The 14,375-nt window shown below is 34.9% G+C and overlaps 1 protein-coding gene across 10 annotated transcripts in view; it reads right to left on the reverse strand.

Moving 5' to 3' along the window:
* Window positions 1-14,375, reverse strand: part of WRN (WRN RecQ like helicase) — a 145,720-nt gene that overhangs the window by 119,877 nt on the left and 11,468 nt on the right. For 4 of the 10 annotated variants that reach the window (XM_032288279.1, XM_032288278.1, XM_032288274.1 and 1 more), the window contains exons 2-3: window positions 3,025-3,136; window positions 1,972-2,084 (exon numbers count right to left, since the gene is read on the reverse strand). The exons of 2 other annotated variants lie outside the window; for them this stretch is intronic. In XM_032288279.1, coding sequence (XP_032144170.1) covers window positions 1,972-2,084; window positions 3,025-3,120 — 209 coding nt within the window. In that variant the 5' untranslated portion in view covers window positions 3,121-3,136. Of the gene's footprint in view, window positions 1-1,971; window positions 2,085-2,565; window positions 2,614-3,024; window positions 3,803-7,978; window positions 8,073-14,375 lie in introns of those variants that run through there. 4 more of the 10 variants (XM_032288277.1, XM_032288281.1, XM_032288275.1 and 1 more) reach the window with 4 other exon arrangements.

Below are 14,375 nucleotides of genomic sequence, written 5' to 3' on the forward strand. Positions count from 1 at the left end.
AAAAAATGCTCATCATCACTGGTCATCAGAGAAATGCAAATCAAAACAACATTGAGATACCATCTCACGCCAGTTAGAATGGCGATCATTAAAAAATCTGGAGACAACAGATGCTGGAGAGGATGTGGAGAAATAGGAACACTTTTACACTGTTGGTGGGAGTGTAAATTAGTTCAACCATTGTGGAAGACAGTGTGGCGATTCCTCAAGGACCTAGAAATAGAAATTCCTTTGACCCAGCAATCCCATTACTGGGTATATATCCAAACAATTGTAAATCGTTCTACCATAAGGACACATGCACACAAATGTTCACTGCAGCACTGTTTCCAATAGCAAAGACCTGGAACCAACCCAAATGCCCATCAATGATAGACTGGATAGGGAAAATGTGGCATATATACACCATGGAATATTATGTAGCCATCAAAAATTATGAGTTTGTGTCCTTTGTAGGGGCATGGATGGACCTGGAAACCATCATTCTCAACAAACTGACAGAAGAGCAGAAGATCAAACACCGCATGTTCTCACTCATAGGTGGGTGTTGAACAATGAGAACACATGGACACAGGGAGGGGAGCCCTACACACTGGGGTCAGTTGGGGGGAAATAGGGGAGGGACGGTGGGGGGTGGGGAGCTGGGGAGAGATAGCAAGGGGAGAGATGCCAGATGTAGGTGATGGGGAGGAAGGCAGCAAATCACACTGCCACGTGTGTACCTATGCAACAATCTTGCATGTTCTTCACATGTACCCCAAAACCTAAAATGCCATAAAATAAATGGGAAAAAAAATAAAAAACTACTATTCTTCAAGTCACTTATGCTAATTGCCTTCAGATATGATATACTATAGCAATGCTGAAGGTAAAATGGTAGAGTTAATATGTAAAATAAACTTTACCTCCTCTGTGAAACTAATTTAATTCAGTATAATGAGTCCCAAAGGGGCCAGACAGCTGTAGTAGAAGGACTCTTGGATGTTATTTCTAGCTCATATCTACACCAGTAGACCATTAATAAATAGTTTAACCTACCTCTGCCTTTTGTTTATTTGTTTGTCTGTTTGAGACAGGGTCTTGCCCTGTTGCTCAGGCTGGAGTGCAGTGTGATCAAGGCTCACTACAACATCAAATTCTTGGGCCCAAATGATCTTCCCACCTTGGCATCCTGAGTAGCTAGGACCACAGATGCCAAGATAATTTTTTAATTTGTTTGTAGGGATGGGGGTGTCTTACCATGGCTGTTCTCAAACTCCTGGGTTTAAGTGATCCTCCTGCCTTGGCCTTCCAAAGTGTAGGGATTACAGGCATGAGCCACTGTGCCCAGCACCTCTGCTTTTTTTAACTCAACAGTTTTTTGTTTTGGTTTGGCTTTTTTTGGACAGGTATAACAAGTTCAAAAAAGATCTGAATGAATTCCTTATTACTTCTGTTTTATGCTTTGAGAGACTTAGATTGCATTATTGCAGTCTTAATTTTACAAGGCTACCTTTAAACGTGCTAATAGACATTTCTAATGTTTAATTAGAACATTTTTTAAGAATCATTTGCTACAATTGTTGCTAATTAAACACAAAAGAGCCAATCATAGCCATTATTAAATATTACTATGTAGATATATTTAATGAAATATAAAGGTGTATTTAGAGGTTAAATAATTTTTGCATTTTTTCCCTAAATTGGTAAAATAAATACAATGTGTTCAGTAGCTCTACATATAACATCTTAAGTACTAAAAGTCAAAAAATTATCTAAAGTAATATAAAAGCTTATGAATGAACAAACCAACAGATTATACATTAATTCAGTGATTATTTTTTATTTGAAAAGTAAAACTTGGTGATAGTCTATAAAAATATCTATTGAGCATACCTCAACTGTAAAACTCAGTATTTTCACAAATATTACCATAATAGTACCTTCTAAGGGTCCAAATTCAAATGAAATCAGGAAATTCACATCTCTTACCTAATATCTTCTGACAGGAAAGAGCAATCACTAGCTTCATAACTATACACAATGGATCCAGTGAATTCTAAGAAGGGGAGGTCATCTTCAAAAACACTCTTCTGAACACATGCCTTGAGTTTAGTAAATTTCAAAATAGGTACAAAGTTCACGTTAAATAACAAACGTTCACTGAAATAATAAAATTCACTAAAGCATTCAATTTATAGTTCTAAGTGTTATAAATTAATGTTTTTTAAACTAATGAAGTCATAAGGACAACTTAACAAAGATAAAGGCATCCTATTGTAAAGCTATTTTTCCAAAACAAGTTTATTTTCAAACCTCTAATCCCATTTTCCTAAAAGCATTTATTTTCCTGAGGTTTTTTTTTTTTCCTGGTAATTATATTCGTATTGTAGCTGTAATAATAATGTTGCCTTGAAATGCTGGATACTGGCTGGTAAACAAAAAATTCAACAAAGTTAATGTTGTCTAAATTATCTAAACTAGAACAAACTGGTAAAGTCAACCAGGCAACCTGAATACAAAAAGAGAAAATATACACTAAGAATTCTCATTTTGTAAACCCAATTAAAGTTTATTCCAGTTTACACTTTCAACAACTAGGTCCTGGTGAATTCAGACAACAGCAACTCTGACCTAAACAACGACTTGAAGTTTACAAGTAACAACTGACGGCCGGGCGCGGTGGCTCAAGCCTGTAATCCCAGCACTTTGGGAGGCCGAGGCGGGTGGATCACGAGGTCAAGAGATCGAGACCATCCTGGTCAACATGGTGAAACCCCGTCTCTACTAAAAATACAAAAAATTAGCTGGGCATGGTGGTGCGTGCCTGTAATCCCAGCTACTCAGGAGGCTGAGGCAGGAGAATTGCCTGAACCCGGGAGGCGGAGGTTGCGGTGAGCTGAGATCACGCCATTGCACTCCAGCCTGGGTAACATGAGTGAAACTCCGTCTCAAAAAAAAAAAAAAAACAAGTAACAACTGACTCTGCACAGTCAAATATAAATTAAATTTCCCACCTGAAAGAATAGTCAATGAACAATATACCTTTCTTTCTTCTACAGCACATCTTTTATTCTGCACAGACATCCATTCAGGACATTTCCACTGCCGTGGAGTTGTTTCCAATTTTTTTTCATTCATCTTTGAAATGTCCTATTTGCAAAGTCCAAAAAACAATGTCTTGATGACTAAATACAAAACAATATTTGAAAGAAAACTGAGGTAGTACTGTCAATATAAATGAAAACCAAACATTCATATTTAAAGTAAGTTATGACACCTAGGTCCAAGCATAGGTTATAAGAGCTAGAATTGCAAAAGAAAAAAGATACAATATGCTACATCTAATAATTATGTATTTAGTATTTCTTCCTTTTAAAACAAATCAGCCATTTTAACTGACTTATATAATTCTGGCAGTTTCAACATTCCATTATTCTATGACTTTGATCCTTTCTCAAGAATAATTTTATCTCACTATCAAAAAAATCATTTGATACATGAATTATTATGAATTCCCAACATCTTTAATTTTGTACATGATTACTCTGTCTTAAGATCTAAGTAAATTCAGCAAAACTATTAGATTTATTCACAAGTCTATCCAAAGATTTAATTTTGAAGACAGATAATAGCTCTTCTATATTAAGGTTTTTTATTATACTTCTTGCCCAGTAAGTGAACAAATTTCCCTAAGAATGAGATTTTTAGAAGATTTTTTTTTAAATTTGTTAATACCTTTGAGGGCTCTCCTCAATGTAAACCAAAATTCAAATATAATTAAAGACAGTGAATGAGAACCTCCCAAACGTGGTGTGTGCATTAAAAAAAAAAAATAGAACATATTTGTTTTATTAATAGTAAAATGGGGCCGGGTGCAGTGGCTCACGCCTGCAATCCCAGCACTTTGGGAGACCAAGGTGGGCAGATCACAAGGTCAGGAGTTCAAGACCAGCCTGGCCAACATAGCGAAACCCTGTCTCTAGTAAAATTACAAAAATTAGCCTGGTGTGGTGACATGTGCTTGTAGTCGCAGCTACTCAGGAGGCTGAGGCGGGAGAATCGCTTGAACCAGGAGGCAGAGGTTGCAATGAGCTGAGACCATGCCATTGCATTCCAGCCTGGGTGACAGAGTGAGACTGTCTCAAAAAAAAAAAAAAAGTAACACGGATCCCTACCATAATATGACTTATATTAAATTGAAATAGCTTTAATTCAAGGCTTAGTTCTTAATAAATTCCTCAAACTCAACCTTAGTTCCTATTACTTTAGCTTTCATAATAAGGAGGTAGTAGTTTTAATGTAACGCTAAAGAGTCTCACGATGAAACAGGATGTTAATATTAATCACAGCAACTATTTATGATTTGAGAACAGTCTGTTGGATTTGATATTTAACCATATAAATTCTAACAAAATTGAACAATATGCAGCAACTATCCCAAGCATGAATCAGAAACTGAAAATACTTACAATTTATGGAACAAAAATTTTTAAAGATTACTTTATCAAACATAAATTTTCCATATAGAACAAGCTCCATCACTATTGTGCACTGGGAAGGAAAAGGTTAACAGAGCAGGTCTGTAACTCATTCTTGCACCAGTAGGGGAGAGAAGATGAAAGACTTCCACCAAGGTTCCCAGTAAACAGCCTAATGACATCAAACCAGAAGGCAGCCTTGTAAACTTACTAAGGGTTTTTATTAGCAGAAAAATACCAAACGGTCCATATCTATAAAATGTTAATAAGAAAGAACTCAACTCTCTAGATTGCTTATTGAAAATAAGTCTGGAATTACGGATTAATTTATGCTTGAAAATGTGGAGTAGTCAAACAAACCACATAATTAAAAAAGCATAATACAGGAGTCCCAAAACCAACAGTTTCCTGTGTGCAACGTTTTTGCACATATTGCTTAAAACTAGTCTGTTAATCCAAAACCAAAATGTGTCCTAATGCAGAAGAAAGGTACATTTTTGGAATCTGTTTCTCACAGTTTGGGATTCAAAAAAAGAATGTTCTATCTTTTGGTGCTTGCCTGTAATCACTGAATCATGATCAAAGTTTCCTGGTGGGTAAGATCTAAGATTCACTAAATCAGAGTTGACAACTCAACTCTTGGAGTTGCTACATGCATCATATGTAGTGAAAAAATATGTAAAATACATATGATTTATTAACTGTGATGCATTTTGTATACATCGCTGGTAATTAATAAGTGTGTATTTCGTCACAAATTCAAAATCCTTGACAGAAGTCAAAAGCTGAGTCCAGATTTTATATATATATAAAATCAGTTTTTAATCTTAAAATATATATTTATAAAGCTGGAAAACAAGTTTCTGCTATACCTATAGATCTCATTTGCAAAATGCCAGAAAACTGCGATTTCCATAAATGACACAAACTTTATAAAAATACCTGTAGACTCCTGGAATTTTGTGAGTAATTCATTTACACTGCCAAAACAGAAACAAACTTCAATAACTCTTTCCTTCTATCTATAACACTAAAATCATTTTAATTTGAAATGTGTAATTTTTAGATATAAATACTCTTCTGCATGAAGAATTCTATCTAGATACTTCCAGGCAAAGAATTTGAACATAAATTTGTTTACAAACCTAACATCTTTGTCAAATTTTCTTAGATCTTGGGATAGATAAAAAGTACACAGAAAATTAATGTTGTAGAATAATATGCAATAGGGAAATCCTTTATAATACATGCAGATTGTAATTCCTGACAAGGTAAAGGTTATTCTTGGTCAAATTCACAGCACAAAATAATTTATTTACATATTTAGTCACTATGTTATTGAAAATGTATGACTTTGACATGTCTTTTTCTAAAATCATGTATTTTAAGCTTCTGCACAGCAAAAGAAACTATTATCAGAGTGAACAGACAACTACAGAATGGGAGAACATTTTTGCAATCTATACATCTGACAAAGGTCTAATATCCAGAATCTACAACGAACTCAAACAAATATACAAGAAAAAAAATCCCATTAAAAAGTGGGCAAAGGATGTGAACAGATACTTCTCAAAAAGACATTTATGCAACCAACAAACATGAAAAAAATCTCAACATCACTGATGAGTAGAGAAATACAAATCAAAACCACAATGAGATACCCTCTTATGCCAGTCAGAATGGCATATATTAAAAAGTCAAGAAACCACAGGTGCTAGCAAGGCTGTGGAGAAATGGGAATGCTTTTACACTGCTAGTGGGAATGTAAACTAGTTCAACCATTGTGGAAGACAGTGTGGTGATTCCTCAAAGACCTAGAACCAGAAATACCATTTGACCCTGCAATCCCATTACTGGGTATATACCCAAAGGAATATAAATCATTCTATTATAAAGATACATGCACACATATGTTCACTGCAGCACTATTCACAATAGCAAAGACATGGAAACAACCTAAATGCCCATCAATGATAGACTGGATAAAGAAAATGTGGTACACATACAAAGGAATACTATGCAGCCAGAAAAAGGAATGAGATCATGTCCTTTGCAGGGACATGGATGAAGCTGGAAGCCCTTATCCTCAGAAAACTAACACAGGAATAGAAAACCAAATACCACACACTCTCATTGTAAGTGGGAGCTAAACAATGAGAATACATGGACACAGGGAGGGGAACAACACACACTGAGTCCTGGAGGAGGGAAAGGATCAGGAAAAACAGCCAATGTATGTGAGGCTTAATACCCAGGTGATAGATTGATAGGTGCACCAAACCACCATGGCACACATTTACTTATGTAACAAACCTGTATGTCCTGCACATGTATCCTAGAGCTTAAACTAAAAAAAAAAAAAAAAAAAACATATATTTTATCAGTTCAGAATGCTTCATATTGTACCTTTAACGGATTTTAAATCCCCCTTTAAAATAAGTAACATATTTTCACTTTCTTTGGTTTAGACTTTTTCTGAAATCATCTACCACTATCTACAATTTATCAACTTTTGTCATTATTTTAAAGACTGTCTGGAATCTTTTGTGTTCTTTTGTTGCTTAATTTTGTTTTCGGCCAGGCACAGCAGCTCAAGCCTGAAATCCTAGCGCTTCGGCCTCCTTGTTGAGGAGTTCAAGACTAACCTGGTCAACATAGTGAGATCCCAACTCTTATCAAAAAAAAAAAAAAAAACTTTTTTATTTTGAATGGCTTAATTGCAATATGTTTGTCTTTCAGTAGGGAAATGAAAATTAATCTCATTCAGAGGTAGTGTAAAAATTTAAGTTTTCCTCTTCACCTTACTTTCATTAGCTACTTTCTTCAGTTTCCTTTTTTTTCCATTTTTTCTGACTTGATGAAATTATCATGCATTCCCTTTTTCCTCGTTATTAATGTTAAAACACATTAGGTTTATGCTACACTCTACTCCTGATCAAGACTTTTTAACAATATTTTCTTCGAATTCTACATAGCAACCACCACAAAGAAGCAAATGACAAAAGAGAAGGCTTTGCTCTCAGACTGAAAAGTTTTTCACCATTAACTAGTATTCCAACAACTCGGTCTCTTTAAATTGCATGTACTTCAAGGGTGTAAAACTTCTTTAGGTCTAAAAGCTTCTCCTTTTCTTTAAGAAATATGTTAATTTATTCCAATGACTTAAGTAAGCTTTGAGTAAACTTGAACTTTTTTTTATCAAGTATTTCAAAATATACTAAAGCTTTATCACAGACACACACTGACTTTGCTCTCTCTACTAGTACCATTAATTCTTCTCTAGGATTCAAATAACACCAATTAAATGTCACTTCTAAAACCATTTTAACTTCACTTTTCTGAAGCTGAATTTTTGCTCTGAATCCAATAACTCTGTCATATACCTTAATATATTTTCCAAATGATCACTGCATTTTTTTAATGAGTGAATTCAAGCGCTCAAAATGTCAGTCAAGGATATCACTTTTTGAAGCCAATAACTACAATTTAACAAATTTGCAAAATAAAAAATTACCCACGTGGAATAATTTAGATTTTTCCTTTTTTGCTTATAAACCTTCCTTTGGACTGTCCACATAATCAGCAATAAAATAGCTTATCACATTTCTTCACCTAAAGGTGAAAAGAAGGTACTGTAGGAGCTTGGATTTAGCTGGGCTTGCCATTTTAATTTTTAATATAATCATTTAATGTGAAACTCCAAACCACAGGCAAGTTTTAATTTACAACTGCTTCTCCATGAATAAGACAACCTGTTGCTTGGAGTATAGTTTTAGACTGAACTTAATGGAAAGCCTTTACATCTTCTGTCATTACCTGTCCCAAACTTCCACTCTGTTTCCGTATCTTGTGTGTTTCAAAGTATTCACTTATCATTTCAAATATTTCATCCCCAGTTGGTTTGGGAACTTCTCTTTGCCAAGCAAATAATGTCTTCTAGGTTGTTCTTTATGGATTCTATACAGTTTTCAAACCGAGGATCATTATAAACATTTATGAATTCATATCTGAAATGAATGTCTTTTTGATTAAATAATCTGGATTAGTGTTGTGTCTATGTCATTTGACAAATCTTCAATGTATCTTCTTTTTTTTTTTTTTTTTTTTGAGACGGAGTTTCACTCATGTTACCCAGGCTGGAGTGCAATGGCACGATCTCGGCTCACCGCAACCTCCGCCTCCTGGGTTCAGGCAATTCTCCTGTCTCAGCCTCCTGAGTAGCTGGGATCACAGGCACGCACCACCATGCCCAGCTAATTTTTTTTTTGTATTTTTAGTAGAGACAGGGTTTCACCATGTTGACCAGGATGGTCTCGATCTCCTGACCTCGCAATCTACCCGCCTCAGCCTCCCAAAGCGCTGGGATTACAGGCTTGAGCCACCGCGCCCGGCCCAATGTATCTTCTAATACAATAATTGAAAATGGCAGCTCTTCAATTTCCTTTGCCTCAATGGTCCCAAACATAGTGTTCTGAACAGTCAGGAAAAAATTACAGACTCAGCAACCCAGCAACATACCGGGGATTCATTAATTGTAAAACCCTATAACTAGCTTCTTGAGCTCAAACTGATTATCATGTTTATCAACCTCATAATAATAAATTATGGCTAAATAAGCACGGTACATCCATAAAACAGAACACTACACAGTCATTAAAAATAATGTTCTTATAATTATTCAAGAGAAAAAAGCAAATTAAAAAACAAAGGCACAGTGGCTCATGCATGTAGTCCCAGCACTTTGGGAAGACAAGGCAGATGATTTGAGGCCAGGAGTTCAAGACCAGCCTTGGCAACATGGTAAAATCTTGTTTCTACTAAAAATACAAAAATTAGCTGGACATAGTGGTACACACCTATAATTCCAGTTACTCAGGAGGCTGAGGCACAAGAATCAGTTGAGCCCAGGAGGCAGAGGTTGCAGTGAGCCAAAATCTTGCCACTGCACTCCAGCCTGGGCAACAGAGCAAGACTCTATCTCAAAAACAAAATTCGACTCTAACTGTATAAAATAAATTGTGTGTGTGTGTGTGTGTGTGTGTGTGTGTGTGTGTGTGTGTGTGTGTAAGTCTGGAGCAATGTATATCAAAACATTAGTGGTTATCTCATAGTTGCAAATGGTTTTTCATATTCTTTATACTTTTCTATATATTCCAACTTTTCTATAAGAACATGTGTTCCTTTTAATAATCAGGGGACAAAAGTATGTCAATAAATTAGGAAAATAATTTTTAATGAATAATCAAGGCTATATTTTTTCATAGTATAGAAGGGTCAGCAAACTTTTTCTCTGAAGGGTTAGATAGTAAATATTCTAGGACTTACAGGCCAGATGATCTTTGTCAAAACTACTCAAGTTTCTCATTATAGCACAGAAATCATAAACAATACTTAAGCATAACAATGTTACTATAAAACTTTACCTATAGACACTGAAACCTGGATTTACTTAAATTTCATGAAATATTCTTCTTTTAACTTTTCAACCATTGAAAAATGTAGAAACCATTTAGCACATGGCGCAAAACAAGCAGCAAGTCAAACACGACACATTGGATACCTTACGAACTTCTTCTACAGAACACAGATAAAATGATCTAAAACTAAAAGTCCAAGGCTGGCATCATTAACAACCCACTGTAGTGATTTTAATCTCCATAATGTATTCATAAAATATCCAATAAGAATGCTACTTCTTGGTGAAGGCTTTTTGATAAATTAGTTGCAAAATTGTCCTCATAATTAAATGAATGGAGCTACTCCGTAAGGTTGGTATTATTAGTCAATTAAACACTAAGAGATTATCTGTCAAAATTATGAACTCTGTTTTAGAAGAAATTCATCTTAAGTGGTTCTATTTGACGGCACTTAGATATCAGTACAAGTTGTCTGCGGAAGTCACCTCTAGTTCATAACAATAGAAATCACGCCAATAAGATTTTAGTTAGAACAAATTTAGAAAAATTAAGACCAATTGCATTCCAAATTAGCTAAGAAAGGGTAGCTTTTTAATCACCTAACCATACTCTACTTCACTCTGATAGAGAAGAAATTCACGTCAAGAGAAGAGCATTTTCCACTTTCAATAGTGTCACCTTCTAGAAAATAGACAGGTTTAACACCACTCTCAAGAAGCCAGTCTCAAGAGAAAGTTGGGTTTTGGTGGATGAACTCAAGAGATTTCTTTGTTCATGAAACCTCTAACTAGGTAAGGAAATTAATACCTACCACGTTACCATGGTAACTGACTTGTCTAATTGCTAGAGGGCTAAACCGAATGAAGTATCCCACTCTACTTGAAAAGCACTAAAAAAAAAAAATTGTCAAGTTATATGACACATACAGATAATAATCTGAAGTTCAGGAAAAAATTATTAGTTAAATAATGCAATCCTTAACTCTGATAACCAGGTATACTGTTTAATGTGGAAAAATTTCCACTGACTATTTAAAATGGTTAAATTATATTTTATTCAAAATATGTAAAGGTTAATCTATTGAAATATACTGTTTTGCCGGGCTCGGTGGCTCAAGCCTGTAATCCCAGCACTTTGGGAGGCCGAGGCGGGTGGATCACAAGGTCAAGAGATCGAGACCATCCTGGTCAACGTGGTGAACCCCGTCTCTACTAAAAATACAAAAAAAAAAAAAAAATTAGCTAGGCATGGTGGCATGTGCCTGTAATCCCAGCTACTCAAGAGGCTGAGGCAGGAGAATTGCCTGAACCCAGGAGGTGGAGGCTGCGGTGAGCCAAGGTCGCGCCATTGCACTCACTCCAGCCTGGGTAACAAGAGTGAAACTCCATCTCAAAAAAAAAAAAAAAAAAGAAATATACTGTTTTATAATACTGATTACTTAATAAAAATGCAAGAATATGTATAATTACTCTGAAATTTGCTAACAAAATATCACAAAAGAATAATTGCAATATTTAAGTTATAATTTCAATTTCTCATGTTGGGCATTTATGCAAATTTTACAAATATCCATTGACTTTCACAATGCTTCTCTAAGGAAGAAAGCTGTATCTACATCACTTTGAACAAAGAAAAACTAATAACAAAGACTAGCTGATTTTGCAGAAGTTATGCAGATTACTCTAGTATTGAAAATTATACTATGAAGAAGCAGGAAGAAGAGTGGAAAGAAATCTGGACTAAAAGTCAGAAAACCTAGGTTTCACTGCTGCTTTGCATCAAAAAAAAGAAAGTACCCAAAACTTAGAAGACAAAGAGAAGGCAGTATGTCATTTCAATGTCATATACGAGCACAAGCTCAACGATTATCAATATTTCATTAGGGGACATATCTTTGACTGGTAATTTACTAATCATTTAAAAACTTAGACTCTAATATCCACATGTTAAATAATAAATTGTCTCATAAAGGTACAACTGAATCCTATCTAGTAAAAAAGATAATCTCAAAGTCTATGGTTTTTATTGCCCTGTAACACAGATTTGCATCTAACCTAGCAATCTTATGCCCAACTTTTTCCTCCAATGTCTGTATCTTCGCACTTCTCTGAACCACTTCTCGTCCTGCTGGTTCCCTCATTAATATGACACATATGATGTGTTCACTCTATGTTTGTACAAGAATTATCTTTATTTGGAAAATTCTGCTTTGACAGTTGGTCACTTAGTAGCCATGTGACCTTGGACAAGTCACTTTACTTTTCTAAATTTTCATTTCCTCATTTGTAAAATGGGATTATATTCCCATTATTATATTACTTGTCTTATATCATTATTATATATTATTTGCTTTCTTGATCACAAGATGAAAGTAAAGGATAAACAGCAATACACACGATGTCCCTTCATTTAAACTATAATTACACATGAGTTGGAATGACAGGACTAGTGATAGGTCTTTTACTGTTATTATATCTCTGCCTTATAGTATACCGGGATCCCTTTAGAGAGGTCAAGAAACTGTAGGCACAGATAAAAATAGCAAATCCATATGAATTAGGTAAGATATATAAATTTACTGACAGCTAATTAAGCACTGAAGTACTTCATAAGTAGAATATTCCTTTAAATTACAAATTCAAACAGAGAAGAGAAAATGGGTTCATTTATCCAATTATCCAGTGCTTCTTTCTTACCCACTGGACCTCACTCAAAAAAAGTACTGAAATTTAACACACATCTACTTTCTTTTTCTGAGACAGACTCTAGCTCTGTTGCTCAGTCATAGCTCACTAGAGCCTCAACCTCTCCAGGCTCAAGCAATCCTCCCACCTCAGCCCCCCAAGTAGCTGGGACTACAGGCACATGCCACCACGCCCGGCTGATTTTTGTATTTTTTTGTAGAAACAGGGTTTCGCCATGTTGCCCAGGCTGGTCTCGAACTCCTGGCCTCAAGCAATCCTCACTACCTCAGCCTCCCAAAGTGCTGAGATTACAGGCATGAGCTACTGTGCTGGGCCTATTTTCTTTCTCTTTAACTATATTACACAAACTATACTGAGGAGGTTTCCAACTAATCCAACTGAAAACAGAAATTCATATGCTCATCTAACTTTTCATGTGTGCAAAAAAGAATATTAAAAAAGAGATTTCAAGATAACTTATAAGATTGGATTAATAAGTGTTTTTCAAACATTCTGACACAGAAAGATAACAAAACCAAAGCAGCTTAAGTACTCCAGCAATTCAGTTTGGTTGTCAATACCCTAATTTTGATTAGAATCTTTGGGCTTCACCAACACAATTATGTTATTTTTACTGAAAAGCCACTTCCAGTCAAAAAAGCCTTTCATTTTTAACAAAAAAAAACAAAACGCAATAGACTTTAAAAAAAAAATTCTGGGCTTGATTTATTTTATTAGATTACATATTTTCTGAAAATGTAACCTTGCACGATGAGTTTTCATACATACCTGTATGATAGTAACTAATTTATATATATACACACACACAGATTGTGTATGTAGATACATATACATGTATACAATCTATAGTTTATTGCAGAAGATATCATTTTTAAGGTATTCTCCTGTATCGTTTTTGAGAATTTCTTTCTACTTTCCTATGAACCAAAAAGAATTTGAAGGAGTAGAAGAAAACAGAGAAGAATCAAAGAATGCATGCCAAAGCCCTCATTAAATTCTCTAATTAAAGAAGCTTTCAAGATTTTCATTAATCTATTATTACATTTCTGCTCATCTTAATTTCCCTCCAAACAGCCCAAGCAAGCAAACCAGAAAAGCTAAATAAAACCATCCATTCGCATCTGGGTTAACTGTAGTAAGACGATGTAATTTTTAAAAGTAGTAGGATGATATTTTTGAGAGATCTGTTTCTTAATAGGTATTTAACAAATTTTCCTAACTGCCAAATATTATGTAAAGCACAATTTTGTATTAATAAAACCAAGTGAAATAAAATGTAAATGGAATCAAGCAAATAAACACAATAAAATGCCATTAATTTTAGCTAGCAACAAGGGTAAAGGACAAAAGCCACATTCTTTGCTGTGTCATAGTGAGAAGCCGCAATGCCCATAAACCAGGAACATTACTTGACCTGAACTGAATCCATGGCACAGCGAAGTGCTTTATAACTGGATTTCACTACTCAACTGAATAATTCATTATTTTTAATGAATTTCCTCTATTCTCTAAGTAGCTATAGCCAGTCAGCTGAAATCAACCATTATAAACTGGGAAACTGGAGAGAAAGTTTTCAAGTAAGTCAATTTAAAAACTTGCTTAGGCTGTCTATTTTTTCTTTTATATTTATTACTATTACTTCATATGACCTGAGATAAAATTTTATAGGACTCATCAGTAAGTGGATGTTGACGGTTGCCTTGCCAGCATCCGTTCCACCCTGGACCCTTTATACAGTGCTGATAAATTTTATTCAGGTAAAGATCAGTTACCCACAAAGCCAATGTGCTTTA

Source organism: Sapajus apella, unplaced genomic scaffold (assembly GCF_009761245.1).
Source record: "Sapajus apella isolate SASKATOON/1434 unplaced genomic scaffold, GSC_monkey_1.0 scaffold21, whole genome shotgun sequence".
In the NCBI taxonomy this organism is placed as follows: Eukaryota; Metazoa; Chordata; class Mammalia; order Primates; family Cebidae; genus Sapajus; species Sapajus apella.